The 16,153-nt window shown below is 43.6% G+C and overlaps 1 protein-coding gene across 2 annotated transcripts in view; it reads left to right on the forward strand.

Moving 5' to 3' along the window:
- Nucleotides 1-16,153, forward strand: part of EFR3B (EFR3 homolog B) — a 136,374-nt gene that overhangs the window by 89,368 nt on the left and 30,853 nt on the right. For both annotated transcript variants that reach the window (XM_073561921.1, XM_073561922.1), the window contains 5 exons: nt 4,612-4,747; nt 5,014-5,175; nt 8,374-8,485; nt 8,722-8,773; nt 11,668-11,840. In XM_073561921.1, coding sequence (XP_073418022.1) covers nt 4,612-4,747; nt 5,014-5,175; nt 8,374-8,485; nt 8,722-8,773; nt 11,668-11,840 — 635 coding nt within the window. The remainder of the gene's footprint in view (nt 1-4,611; nt 4,748-5,013; nt 5,176-8,373; nt 8,486-8,721; nt 8,774-11,667; nt 11,841-16,153) is intronic.

The following is a 16,153-nucleotide window of genomic DNA, read 5'->3' on the forward strand; positions in this document are numbered from 1 at the left end:
TGAGGGAAAGAAAGCTCAGAATGGAAGTAGCAGCAGCAGCAAGAAAGATGAAGCTGTGAAAGTGCAAAAAGTAACGGAACAAGGAAAAGCCATGGCTGTGGGTAAGAAAGTTCCAGTTAAGCAGTCGGCCAGCCAAGGCAAGCAGAGTGAAGGACAACTAGGAGAAATCCAAAAGAAATCTACTGGTGAGAAGCTGAATGGAGGAAAGCAGCCTGCAGCTCAGGAGGTGCCATCACCATCTTCAGGTGTGCAGCTGACTCCCAGCAGACAGAGGAGAACCTCACTGGAGAGACAGACGCTCCAGGAGAACCTGCAGCAGAAGCATGTGGTGGCCAGCATGGCGAGCTCTGGGCGCACAAGGTCGCAGTCAGGTGGCAGCAGTAAAAGTGCTGTGGAGCCTGGAACCACGAAAGCAGTGGTGGTGAAAGTTAAGGAGACGTCTGGTTTCAAGCATCCAGGGACTTTGCTGAAAGCAGGATCCCAGGAGGAGACGCCATGTGCACCTGAGCTTCAGGTCGCAGAGGAGATCCCAGGACTGGTCAAGAGGCTCGGGGAGTTACAGCAGCACAAAGACTTGCTGCAGAAGCAAATAGAAATGGGCTATAAGGTAAAGGCTGCTAATCCTGGTGGGGATCACACCTTTTGTGATCAGACTCTGAACATGCTTGGTATACAGCTGGCAAAAGTGATAACGGACATGGACTGTGTCCTAGAGAAGATGGGGCCCCTGGCAGAGACTTATAGGAACCAGGAACTGTTTATGTCACACAAGCAGGACTCTGCAGGTTCCAGCTCAGACATTGTCCCAGGTGAGCCCCAGAAGCCGGTGCGGCCAGTGCTGCAGCCTGCAAGTTTCTGCTTCCAAAAGGGTCAAATACTGCAGCCGCAGCAGCCTGCGGCAGACCCCAAGCAGCAGCATGTTATGCAGATTCCAGCAGGTGTACCACAAGTCTCAGAATGCCCAGCAGAGCAGCCTGCAGCAGATTCCAAGCAGCAGCATGGACTGCACTTTCCAGCAGAGGGACTACAAGTCTCAGAATGCCAAGCACAACAGTTGGGAAGTGGACATGTGCCGGTCATTACTGATGGTGCCCAGCAGGGCTCTGATGCTGGAGATAACCGCACTGTATCTGGGGGGTCGGGGGCTTGGGGGAGCACAGTATCTTTGGTGGACGCTGCACAGTCTGATAATGACATTGATGCTGATGATAACAATGTGCATGATAATGTCTGTGATTTCCCCCCTTTAATTTCGAGCACACAAGGTGTGGCTGCCCCTTCTGCTGCAGACCTTCACCCCGTCAGTCAACCCAATGTGACCCCGCACGGTCCCCCCAGTAATGCCTGGAGTCGTGGTGCTCCGTCCTTTACCTCTGGTACCAATTATACAGGCCAGGCGTTTAAACGGAGAAACGTCGTGCGTTTCCGGCACAGAGGTGCCAAGGAGGACCTGCCGGACAGGAGGTTTGTCGTCAGGGAGCTCTTGTGCCACCAGATGGCGTTTGTGCCAGTCAGCATCCTGGCAGTGATTAATCTTCCAGACAGGCAGGGCTATGATGTCAGCTTTAAGCTCATGTCTGACCTGGACAGATTCTGGTCTAGTTTCCCCAAGTTTAGAGACACGGAGGGCTGGAGTAAGTTCTGCTTTATTCCTATCTCTAAGCCAGATACTGTCACCGTAAATGTCATCTTCTGGAATGAGTCTGTTCCCCCGCAGGACATTGTGGTGTGGCTCTGGAGGCATTGTGACCTGGTCTCGGACCTCACCAAAAGCAGAGACAGCGATGGTATCTGGACGGGAGGGTGGCGGGTTTTGGTGAAACTGCGCCAATGCAATAACGTCACTGCCCATTTACCCAACTCCTTCTTTATTGGGAGGGAGAGGGGTGTGTGTTTCTATCCTGGGCAGCCTCGTAAGTGCTTTAAATGTGGCAAGGCAGGTCACCTGGCAAATACCTGTACTGTGGTGAAGTGCAGCCTGTGTGGGGAGGTCGGCCATCTAGCTGCAGACTGCCAGAACATCAGGTGCAACCTCTGTGGGAAGATCGGTCACCCTCACAGGGACTGTCCAGACGCCTGGCACAATATCTTTAAGGACTTTCCTGACGAGGACTTGGTGGCAGGGGCAGAGATTCTGGAGGAGGCAGCTTTACTGTCAGGGGAAATACTGACCAGACCAGAGGTCCACCAGGGGTCTACTCAGCTAACACCAGAGCAGCAGGGTTCAGAGAGAGAACAGGGGAGTATGGAGGTTGTACCTCAGGGGCAGCGGTCACAGGAGGGCATTACTTCAGTGCTACCATCTGTGTCTGAAGGGTATAGCAATAATCAGAAAAGGAAGAAAAAGGACAAGGCCTCCCGTAAACCTGAGGGGTATGACACTGGCCAAGGAGCCGGGAAGAAATTCCAGAGTTCTGCAGGTGTAATGGTCGTATCTAACAGGTTTGATGTTCTGTCTGAGTCTGACGGCAATTTTGAAGATGACCTTAAGAGAATTGACGCAGAGTGTGATAGGGACGTAGAGGACTGTCCTCCGCCAAAGCGGAAGCCCTTACCTGAGGGCACTCGGGTAGAGTCTGAGATGGAGACCGGTGGTGAACAGAATAACTCCGACTCAGATCTGTGACGCTGTGAACCAGATAATGTCCAAACTCAGATAGGGAAAATCATTAGGAGAAATTAGGAAATGTTAAGATAGGGAAGGATGAGTCACTGGGTAGGAACATGATGAGCTCTGTTTGCAAAGTGTTTTTTTTTTTTTTCTCTCCTCAAACTAGGAGTATGGACTCAAAGTTAATTTGATGTATAAACTAGATATGTAATGAATGTATGTACAATCCTAGTGAATTCAGTTTTGAATTATTGGAGGAATGTTATTTGTATTTGTTTGGTTTTTACAATAAAAATTGCCCCCTGTGTACAAGAATATAACTACTATAATACTGCTCCTATATACAAGAATATAACTACTATAATACTGCTCCTATGTACAAGAATATAACTACTATAATACTGCCCCCTATGTACAAGAATATAACTACTATAATACTGCTCCCTATGTACAAGAATATAACTACTATAATACTGCCCCTATGTACAAGAATATAACTGCTATAATACTGTCCCCTATGTACAAGAATATAACTACTATAATACTGCTCCTATGTACAAGAATATAACTACTATAATACTGCTCCCTATGTACAAGAATATAACTACTATAATACTGCTCCTATGTACAAGAATATAACTACTATAATACTGCCCCTATGTACAAGAATATAACTACTATAATACTGCTCCCTATGTACAAGAATATAACTACTATAATACTGCTCCTATGTACAAGAATATAACTACTATAATACTGCCACTATGTACAAGAATATAACTACTATAATACTCCCCCTATATACAAGAATATAACTACTATAATACTGCCCCTATGTACAAGAATATAACTACTATAATACTGCTCCTATGTACAAGAATATAACTACTATAATACTGCTCCTATGTACAAGAATATAACTACTATAATACTGCCCCCTATATACAAGAATATAACTACTATAATACTGCCCCTATGTACAAGAATATAACTACTATAATTCTGCTCCTATGTACAAGAATATAACTACTATAATACTGCCCCCTATGTACAAGAATATAACTACTATAATACTGCCCCCTATGTACAAGTATATAACTACTATAATACTGCCCCTATGTACAAGAATATAACTACTATAATACTGCTCCCTATGTACAAGAATATAACTACTATAATACTGCCCCTATGTACAAGAATATAGCTATTATAATACTGCTCCTATGTATAAGAATATAACTACTATAATACTGCTCCTATGTACAAGAATATAACTACTATAATACTGCCCCCTATGTACAAGAATATAACTACTATAATGCTGCCCCTATGTACAAGAATATAACTACTATAATACTGCTCCTATGTACAAGAATATAACTACTATAATACTGCCCCTATGTACAAGAATATAACTACTGTAATACTGCTCCCTATGTACAAGAATATAACTACTATAATACTGCCCCATGTACAAGAATATAACTACTATAATACTGCTCCTATGTACAAGAATATAACTACTATAATACTGCCCCTATGTACAAGAATATAACTACTATAATACTGCTCCTATGTACAAGAATATAACTACTATAATACTGCCCCCTATGTACAAGAATATAACTACTATAATACTGCCCCCTATATACAAGAATATAACTACTATAATACTGCCCCCTATATACAAGAATGTAACTACTATAATACTGCTCCCTATGTACAAGAATATAACTACTATAATACTGCTCCTATATACAAGAATATAACTACTATAATACTGCTCCTATGTACAAGAATATAACTACTATAATACTGCTCCTATGTACAAGAATATAACTACTATAATACTGCCCCATGTACAAGAATATAACTACTATAATACTGCTCCTATGTACAAGAATATAACTACTATAATACTGCCCCTATGTATAGAAGTATGACGTTTTCAGCCCCGGCTCTTGTACAATATTGATTATGTGTGTCCGTATATCACACAGCCGCAGCATTCTCACCTGGTGATACAGCAATTATTGAGCCACCTTGATGCCAACAGTAAAAGTGCTGCCACTGTCCGGGCTGGAATTGTTGAGGTTCTATCTGAAGCTGCTGTAATTGCAGCCACTGGTTCTGTGGGTATGTATTTCAGTTTTTCGGTATTTCGGTTTTTTAGTATTTCGGTATTTTGGTATTTCAGCATTTTTTTATTTTTTTTTAGTATTTCAGTATTAATATTTCAGTATTAGTATTTCGGTATTTTAGTGTTTCAGTATTTCAATATTTCAGTATTTCCGTGTGTGTAGTGATGGAGCAGGGTTACACCTGTCCGTTGGTCCTTTCTTTTGCTGAATGTTCTCAGCCTCACACGTAGCTCTCACTGCTCGTCTCTTTGTTGTGTGCAGGCCCCACCGTGCTGGAGGTGTTTAACACGTTGCTCAGGCAGCTCCGGCTCAGTATTGACTATGAGCTGACCGGCACCTACGACTCATCGGTCAACATCGGGACTAAGATTATCAAAGAGCACGAGGAGAGGATGTTCCAGGAAGCTGTCATCAAGACCATAGGTGACTGACCTCTAGTCTGCTCATCATGTGACTGACATCTAGACCGCCTGTACATAATGTGACTGACCTCTAGTCTACCTGTATATCATGTGAATGACCTCTACTCTACCTGTACGCCGTATGACTGACCTCTACTCTGCCTGTACATCATGTGACTGACCTCTAGTCTACCTGTACATCATGTGACTGACCTCTAGTCTATCTGTACATCATGTGACTGAACTCTATTCTACCTGTACATCATGTGACTGACCTCTAGTCTATCTGTACATCATGTGACTGAACTCTATTCTACCTGTACATCATGTGACTGACCTCTAGTCTATCTGTACATCATGTGGCTGACCTCTAGTCTACTTGTACATCATGTGACTGACCTCTAGTTTACCTGTACATCATGTGACTGACCTCTAGTCTATCTGTACATCATGTGACTGAACTCTATTCTACCTGTACATCATGTGACTGACCTCTAGTCTATCTGTACATCATGTGGCTGACCTCTAGTCTATCTGTACATCATGTGACTGACCTCTAGTCTATCTGTACATCATGTGGCTGACCTCTAGTCTACTTGTACATCATGTGACTGACCTCTAGTCTATCTGTACATCATGTGACTGAACTCTATTCTACCTGTACATCATGTGACTGACCTCTAGTCTATCTGTACATCATGTGGCTGACCTCTAGTCTATCTGTACATCATGTGACTGACCTCTAGTCTATCTGTACATCATGTGGCTGACCTCTAGTCTACCTGTACATCATGTGACTCACCTTTAGTTTACCTGTACATCATGTGCCTGACCTCTAGTTGGCCTGCTCATCATGTGACTGACCTCTAGTCTACCTGTACACCATATGACTGACCTCTAGTCTACCTGTACATCACGTGACTGACCTCTTCTCTGCCTGTACATTGTTACTGACCTCTAGTCTCCCTGTACATTGTTACTGACCTCTAGTCTACCTGTACATCATGTGACTCACCTCTAGTCTATCTGTACATCATGTGACTGACCTCTAGTCTACCTGTACACCATGTGACTGACCTCTAGTCTACCTGTACATCATGTGACTGACCTCTAGTCTACCTGTACATCATGTGACTGACCTCTAGTCTACCTGTACATCATGTGACTGACCTCTAGTCTACCTGTACATCATGTGACTGACCTCTAGTCTATCTGTACATCATGTGGCTGACCTCTAGTCTACTTGTACATCATGTGACTGACCTCTAGTCTATCTGTACATCATGTGGCTGACCTCTAGTCTATCTGTACATCATGTGGCTGACCTCTAGTCTACCTGTACATCATGTGACTCACCTTTAGTTTACCTGTACATCATGTGCCTGACCTCTAGTTGGCCTGCTCATCATGTGACTGACCTCTAGTCTACCTGTACACCATATGACTGACCTCTAGTCTACCTGTACATCACGTGACTGACCTCTTCTCTGCCTGTACATTGTTACTGACCTCTAGTCTCCCTGTACATTGTTACTGACCTCTAGTCTACCTGTACATCATGTGACTCACCTCTAGTCTATCTGTACATCATGTGACTGACCTCTAGTCTACCTGTACACCATGTGACTGACCTCTAGTCTACCTGTACATCATGTGACTGACCTCTAGTCTACCTGTACATCATGTGACTGACCTCTAGTCTACCTGTACATCATGTGACTGACCTCTAGTCTACCTGTACATCATGTGACTGACCTCTAGTCTATCTGTACATCATGTGGCTGACCTCTAGTCTACTTGTACATCATGTGACTGACCTCTAGTCTATCTGTACATCATGTGGCTGACCTCTAGTCTATCTGTACATCATGTGGCTGACCTCTAGTCTACCTGTACATCATGTGACTCACCTTTAGTTTACCTGTACATCATGGGCCTGACCTCTAGTTGGCCTGCTCATCATGTGACTGACCTCTAGTCTACCTGTACACCATATGACTGACCTCTAGTCTACCTGTACATCACGTGACTGACCTCTTCTCTGCCTGTACATTGTTACTGACCTCTAGTCTCCCTGTACATTGTTACTGACCTCTAGTCTACCTGTACATCATGTGACTCACCTCTAGTCTATCTGTACATCATGTGACTGACCTCTAGTCTACCTGTACACCATGTGACTGACCTCTAGTCTACCTGTACATCATGTGACTGACCTCTAGTCTACCTGTACATCATGTGACTGACCTCTAGTCTACCTGTACATCATGTGACTGACCTCTAGTCTACCTGTACATCATGTGACTGACCTCTAGTCTATCTGTACATCATGTGGCTGACCTCTAGTCTACTTGTACATCATGTGACTGACCTCTAGTCTATCTGTACATCATGTGGCTGACCTCTAGTCTATCTGTACATCATGTGGCTGACCTCTAGTCTACCTGTACATCATGTGACTCACCTTTAGTTTACCTGTACATCATGTGCCTGACCTCTAGTTGGCCTGCTCATCATGTGACTGACCTCTAGTCTACCTGTACACCATATGACTGACCTCTAGTCTACCTGTACATCACGTGACTGACCTCTTCTCTGCCTGTACATTGTTACTGACCTCTAGTCTCCCTGTACATTGTTACTGACCTCTAGTCTCCCTGTACATTGTTACTGACCTCTAGTCTACCTGTACATCATGTGACTCACCTCTAGTCTATCTGTACATCATCTGACTGACCTCTAGTCTACCTGTACACCATGTGACTGACCTCTAGTCTGCCTGCACATTATGTGACTGATCTCTAGTCTGCCTGCACATTATGTTACTGACCTCTAGTCTGCCTGCATATTATGTGACTTACTTCTAGTTTACCTGTACATCATGTGACAGACCTCTCGTCTACCTGTACATAATGTGACTGACCTCTGGTTTATGTGTACATCGTGCCACTGACCTCTAGTTGGCCTGCTCATCATTTGACTGACCTCTGGTCCACCTGTACACCGTGTGACTGACCTCTAGTCTATCTGTACATCATGTGACTGACCTCTAGTCTGCCTATATATATCTACTATATTTTTGCAGAAAACCGGACCGGTTTATAAAATGAGTGTCCAGCAGGGGGCAGCAGATACACATCTACAAGTAGATTCATGATCGCTCATTGATCGCCATCTTTCTTTTGGAACCATCTGATATTAGTTGTGTGATGTGTTGCAGGATCATTCGCCAGCACGCTGCCTGCGTACCAGAGGTCAGAGGTCATGCTGTTTATTATGGGAAAAGTGCCACTTCCTTCAATGCATTATCCGATGGAGCCTGGAAGACCGGGGTAAGGAATGGGGATGACCCCCGACCTGTGCAGCAGGGTATCGAAAACTGCGCTGCCCATTATAGTGCCAGTTACTATAATAGTGATAATGGTCACATAGTAGTGCCAGAAACTGTGAAGCCCTTTGTGCCCAGGTGTCCTCGGCCTCTGCATACAGTGCTTTATAGAATATATTTTTTTAAATTTTTTTTTGGTGCAAACTACGGTAACTTTTATTCGTCTTATTACCTACTCAGGGAAAACAGGAACCGTCTGATCCAGATCATGCTGCTGAAATCTCTGCTGCAGGTACTGACTTCCACTCTCATCTTATTAGTTATTGCCAGGTACCCACCAGCTGTAGAGCATCTGCCATTGCTAGAAATTTCGGCAGGTGGGTTTATTCCATACTGCCCCCGTATTCTTATTCCTAGGTCCCCCATGTGGCAGCAGATCACTATATGACACAGTATAATTCTGTTATTTACCCAGTTTATTATCAGGCCATTAACACCAGTTCCTGTCCACGCACATTTTTTACTTTAAAGTGATCTGTTTTTTTCTCACTAGAATATTCATATATTTTTTGCATCTTTATGGGGTGTAATTTTTGTTATTTTCATACATTATTTTGTATTTTTTTATGACCACAAAGTACCACTGAAATACATTTGAAAACGTATTCCTCTTTCTGTAACAATTATTTTTTTTATATATCAGACATGTCTTCTTTCCGACGAGGGCCGGCGTACTAACAGCAATTTGGATTGGCGGCATGTTTTTCTTTTAAATTGATTTAATTATTTATTTAGTTTATATATTTTCATTTTATTTTACATATTGTGCCTCTCATGGGGTCAGAAGAAACCTTTGGTGGCATTCTAACATTTAAATACTTAAAAAAATATATATATATTTCCCCTGTAACTGGGGCTATTGTATTGGCCCCAGTTACAGTTGAAATGCATAGCAGAGCTGACTGGGTCTCTTGAGACTTGGCAGTTTCAAAAATCAGCTTCTCTCCATGTCTGACAGCCATTTCATTCCAGTGTCAGTTGAATTCCCACCAAAGCACACTGAATTCTACTTAATGTGCTTCTGATTAGGTGATCACCTGAACCAAATCTTATTTAACGAAGGAAAGTATAAAAACCCTGGTGTGGTGTTCACAATCCTCTTGCAATAGGACAAGCTGGATGGCAAAACAAGTGCTAGTAATATCCCAAAAGTAATAGGAATGAAAAAACAACTTTTAACCATGACAAAGGAGTTGAAAAGAAAAGTCTTGAGTGAGGAAAAGAAGGGCTCAATTCTGGCTTTTCTAGCAGAGGGATACAGTGAGCGTCATGTTGCCTCCATCCTTAAAATTTCTAAGATGGCAGTCCATTACAACAAGGTCAAGCAGCAGACATTGGGGACAACAACGCTACAGACCGGCAGAGGATGAAAATGACTCTCCACTGACCGGGATGACCGTCATCTTATTTGAGTGTCACTCAGCAACCGCAGGATGGCATCAAGTGACCTACAAAAGGAATGGCAAATGGCAGCTGGAGTGAAGTGCACGGCAAGAACAGTTCGTAACAGGCTCCTACAGGCAGGGCTCAAGTCATGTAAAGCTAGAAAAAAGCCTTTCATCAATGAGAAACAAAGGAGAGCCAGGGTGATGTTTGCCAAAGACCATAAGGATTGGACCATAGAGGACTGGAGTAAGGTAATCTTCTCTGAGGAGTCTAATTTTCAGCTTTGCCCAACACCTGGCCATCTAATGGTTAGACGGAGACCTGGAGAGGTGTACAAGCCACAGTGTCATGTACCCACTGTGAAATTTGGTGGAGGATCGGTGATGATCTGGGGATGCTTCAGCAAGGCTGGAATTGGGCAGATTAATATTTGCGAAGGACGTATGAATCAAGTCGCATACAAGGTTATCCTGGAAAAACAGCTGATTCCTTCTGCTCACACAATGTTCTCCCTCTCTGAGGACTAGTTTTTCCAGCAGGACAATGCGCCATGCCACACAGCTAGGTCAATCAATGTGTGGATGAAGGACCACCACATCAAATCCCTGTCATGGGCAGCTCACTCTCCAGACCTGAACCCCATTGAAAACCTTTGGAATTTAATCAAGAGGACGATGGATAGTCACAAGCCATCAAACAAAGAAGAACTTACATTATTGTACCAGGAGCGGCATAAGGTCACCCAAAAGCCGTGTGACAGACTGGTGGAAAGCAGCCAAGACGCAGGAAAGCTGGGATTAACAATCATGGTTATTCCACAAAATATTGATTTCTGAACTCTTCCTGAGTTAAAACATTAGTATTGTTGTTTCTAAATGGTTATGAACTTGTTTTCTTAGCATTATTTGAGGTCTACAAGCACTCTGCATTTTTTTGTTCTTTTGACCATTTCTCATTTTCTGAAAATAAATACAAAATTTACTGCTTGGAAATTTCGGAGACATGTTGTCAGTAGTTTATAGGATAAAAGAGCAATTTACATTTTACTCAAAAATATAAAGAGAAAAATCAGACAAACTGAACATTGTGCAATGGTCTCTTAATTTTTGCCAGAGCTGTATACTGCGTATGTTTCTTAGGCTATGTGCACACGCTGCGGTTTTTGCTGCGGTTCCGCTGCGGTTTTGGCCCTGCGGAACCGCAGCCGTTCCGCAGACATGGTACAGTATCATGTAACCCTATGGGTTTTTAAAAACCGCTGTGCTCACGCTGCGGTTTTTTCCGCGCGGTTTTGCTGCGGTTTATAAACCGCAGCATGTCAACTGTTTGTGCGGATTCTGCTGCGGTTTCACACATTTAACATAGTAGAGGTGTGAAACCGCAGGCCAATCCGCAGGAAAACCGCAGGTCACTTTACCTGCGGTTCCGCGGAGAAAAACCCGCAGGTGATTCCGCCGTGTGTGCACATAGCCTTACTGTGTAGACAGTGATCAGGAAGGTAGAGACTGTTACAAACAGTCCCTGCCTTCTCTCTATTGGGAGCTCAGCTGTGTCTTGACAGCCGACTCCCCACTCACTGTAGGGTATAACGCGGCCCGGACGTTTAAGCTCCTTGGGCAGTCTGCAAGTAGTTTAGTATGGCATTGCTATGTAATTACAATATGGTGGTAGTTTTTTAGATTCACAATTTCTGGGGTATTCTCTGACAACCTCTCTCTTTTGCCTCTGTAACTTTACCAGGTGTCCTTGGGATTCCAGTGCAGTAATATGTTGACTGCCTTACCCAGCTCCTTTTTGGATCCCCTTCTTTCCTCCACCTTGATGGAAGATGCTGAATTAAGATTGTTTGTTTTGGAGATTCTCGTCTCATTGATTGATCGCCATGATAGCAGACACAAATTTTCCACCATCAGGTACCTCAGGGGCGGGTCTATAACAACCGACCATATATGGTCATGATTATATCCTGATTGTCATAGCGATATTATGGTTAGATTAGTATGTGAATATGATGTTTCTATTAGGTGGATCCAAATACTGCTTTATTTGTTATGAAGGATCACAAGTTCATGTCTCTCTAGTGGGATCAAATTCTAAAATTCAAACAAGATCAATAAAATTAGCAGAAAATGAAGTTCAAAGTAAAAAAAAAATGTATAAACAGACTACAAGATAGGGCACATGGGTGCAAGAGGCAATCCCTCTAATCTGTTTATCTTCTTGATAGCTTGATTAGTTTTAGCCTTTGTTACAGGAACTTTTTTTAAGCCCCGCCTCCCAGGAGCCGTAACACATTTAACTAGCAATGGACCCTTTCTGAGGGGAATTAGAGTGTTCAATATGCAATTACTTTTATTCTTCCACTCAGTACAATTAAGACAATAACAATTTATTTTCTCTTAGTAATTTTCAAAAACACTTAAAAATAAAAATCATTGTTGCATCACTCGGTTCTGGGAGTCACAACACTTATTTTCCTAATAGTTTCATTTTTAATAATCAGATTTTTTTGCAGCTCCAGGGGACCGCAATGGGGTGTGGCCTGTGCCCCATCTTATGCAAATTTACACATGAGGATGGGATCCGGGCCGCCTCCTGGTTCCTTGGAGCTAGCAATTTGGATTTTCCTTTTATTTTCCTGTCGAAGTCCCTGTGGTGTTAGATCTTGAGGTTACACTGCTCTGAATCTGGATATACGTCAGTTTGTCATTTTTATTGGTCCCTTTTGGGATACATTTGACTTTTACGTTTTCAGTTTTTGCTAATTTTTGGGGGGGACATGGGCTGTGGGGCAAGGTGGGATCCAAATAGACTAAAAGAAAACTTTGGATGTTTTTTTTCACACCATTCACCGTATATTTTTTGTGGGTCTGAACTCAACACAAACATATTTTTTTTGCTTTTTTTTAACATTTTATTAACCCCTTCACGACCTTTGACGCCACGTAGGCGTCATGAAAAGTCGTTCCAGAACGACCCATGACGCCTATGTGGCGTCATGACTTTAAAGCCCCCCCTGCGGGTCGGGTGACCGGGGTCACTGAAAGGTCACCCGACCCGCAGATACAGGGGGCTTTGTTCTTCGCCACAGGGGGCGTGGCTTCGCCCCCACGTGGATACGATCGCTCTGATTGGCTGTTAAAAGTGAAACAGCCAATCAGAGCGATAGTAATATTTCATCAATGAAAATTGATGAAATATTACAATCCAGCCATGGCCGATGCTGCTGTAGCATCGGACATGGCTGGAAACACCGATTCCACCCCCCCCACCGGCGATCGCCCCCCCCCCGCAACTGAATGACAGCGGCGATCTGCCGCCGCTGTCATCATCTGCCCCCCTCCCATTCCCTCTGCTCCCCGCCAGCTTCCGATAACCCCCTCACCCCATCTCACCTCCCCCGGCACCTTCTAAGTCCCCCTGTCGCTCCCGGTGTCCGGCGGGTCCGGTTCATGGGCGCCGCCATCTTGAAAATGGCGGGCGCATGCACAGTGCGCCCGCCCGAATCTGCCGGCTGCAGATTCCATTCTTTCATTTTGATCACTCTCACAGTGATCAAAATGAAAGAAAAAGTAAATAAACCCCTCGATTATCACCCCCATAGGTAGGCACAACTAATAAAGTAAAGAAAATATTTTTATTTTTATTTTTCCATTAGGGTTAGGGTTGAAAAGAGGGTTAGGGTTAGGGTTGAAAAGAGGGTTAGGGTTGGAAAGAGGGTTAGGGTTGGAAAGAGGGTTAGGGTTAGGGTTGGAAAGAGGGTTAGGGTTGGAAAGAGGGTTAGGGTTAGGGTTGGAAAGAGGGTTAGGATTGGAAAGAGGGTTAGGGTTGGAAAGAGGGTTAGGGTTGGAAAGAGGGTTAGGGTTGGAATTAGGGTTAGGGTTGGAATTAGGGTTAGAATTAGGGTTAGGTTTGTGGTTAGGGATGTGTTAGGGTTAGGGCTGTGGTTAGGGGTGTGTTGGGGTTAGGGTTGGAGTTAGAATTGAGGGGTTTCCACTGTTTAGGCATATTAGGGGGTCTCCAAACACGACATGGTGCAACCATTGATTCCAGCCAATTTTGCGTTCAAAAAGTCAAATGGTGCACCCTCCCTTCCAAGCCATGACATGTGTCCAAACAGTGGTTTACCCCAACATATGGGGTATCAGCGTACTCAGGAAAAATTGCACAACAACTTTTGGGGACTAATTTCCCGTGTTACCCTTGGGAAAATAAAAAATTGGGGGCTAAAAAATTATTTTTGTGGAAAAAAATTATTTTTTCATTTTCACATCTCTGCATTATAAACTTCTGTGAATCACTTGGGGGTTCAAAGTGCTCACAACACATCTTACATACGTTCCTTGGAAGGTCTAGTTTCCAAAATGGGGTCACTTGTGGGGGGTTTCCACTGTTTAGGCACATCAGGGGCTCTGCAAACGTAATTACGACCGCAGACTATTCCATCAAAGTCTGCATTTCAAAACGTCACTACTTCCATTCCGAGCCCTGACGTGTGCCCAAACAATGATTCCCCCCCACATATGGGGTACCAGCATACTCAGGACAAACTGGACAACAACTTTTGGGGTCCAATTTCTCCTGTTACCCTTGTGAAAATAAAAAAATGCGAGCTAAAAAATCATTTTTTTGAGGAAAATTTTTTTTATTTTCATGGCTCTGCGTTATAATCTTCTGTGAAGCACTTGGGGGTTCAGTGTGCTCACTACACATCTAGGCAACTTCCTTATGGGGTATAGTTTCCAAAATGGGGTCACTTGTGGGGGGTTTCAACAGTTTAGGTACATCAAGGGCTCTGCAAATGTAACATGACGCCCGCAGACCATGCCATCAAAGTCAGCATTTCAAAATGTCACTACTTCCCTTCCGAGCCCTGACGTGTGCCCAAACAGTGGTTCACCCCCCCACATATGGGGTATCAGCGTACTCAGGACAAATTGCACAACAACTTTTGGGGACTAATTTCCTGTGTTACCCTTGGGAAAATAAAAAATTGGGGGCTAAAAAATTATTTTTGTGGAAAAAAATTATTTTTTCATTTTCACGTCTCTGCATTATAAACTTCTGTGAAGCACTTGGGGGGTTCAAAGTGCTCACAACACATCTTACATACGTTCCTTGGAAGGTCTAGTTTCCAAAATGGGGTCACTTGTGGGGGGTTTCCACTGTTTAGGCACATCAGGGGCTCTGCAAACGTAATTACGAATGCAGACTATTCCATCAAAGTCTGCATTTCAAAACGTCACTACTTCCATTCCGAGCCCTGACGTGTGCCCAAACAATGATTCCCCCCCACATATGGGGTACCAGCATACTCAGGACAAACTGGACAACAACTTTTGGGGTCCAATTTCTCCTGTTACCCTTGTGAAAATAAAAAATTGCGAGCTAAAAAATCATTTTTTTGAGTAAAATTTTTTTTTTTATTTTCATGGCTCTGCGTTATAATCTTCTGTGAAGCACTTGGGGGTTCAGTGTGCTCACTACACATCTAGGCAACTTCCTTATGGGGTATAGTTTCCAAAATGGGGTCACTTGTGGGGGGTTTCAACAGTTTAGGTACATCAAGGGCTCTGCAAATGTAACATGACGCCCGCAGACCATGCCATCAAAGTCAGCATTTCAAAATGTCACTACTTCCCTTCCGAGCCCTGACGTGTGCCCAAACAGTGGTTCCCCCCAACATATGGGGTATCAGCGTACTCAGGACAAATTGTACAACAACTTTTGGGGTCCAATTCATCCTGTTACTGTTGTGAAAAAAAATTGCGGGCTAAAAATCTTTTTTTTTTTTGAGGAAAAAAAATGATTTTTTATTTTCACGGCTCTGCGTTATAAACTTCTGTGAAGCACTTGGGGGTTCAAGGTGCTCACCACACATCTAGATAAGTTCCTTGGGGGGTCTAGTTTCCAAAATGGGGTCACTTGTGGGGGGTTTCTACTGTTTAGGCACACAGGGGCTCTGCAAATGTAACATGACACCCTCAGACCATGCCATCAAAGTCAGCATTTCAAAATGTCACTACCTCCCTGCTGAGCCCTGACGTGTGCCCAAACAGTGGTCCCCCCCCCCACATATGGGGTACCAGTGTACTCAGGACTAACTGTACAACAACTTTTGGGGTCCAATTTATCCTGGTACCCCTGTGAAAATAAAAAATTGCAGACTAAAAATATTTTTTTTAAGAAAAAAAAATATTTTTTATTTTCACGGCTCTGCGTTATA

Source organism: Dendrobates tinctorius, unplaced genomic scaffold (genome assembly GCF_039654945.1).
Source record: "Dendrobates tinctorius isolate UK_male_01 unplaced genomic scaffold, ASM3965494v1 ptg000332l, whole genome shotgun sequence".
Classification (NCBI taxonomy): Eukaryota; Metazoa; Chordata; class Amphibia; order Anura; family Dendrobatidae; genus Dendrobates; species Dendrobates tinctorius.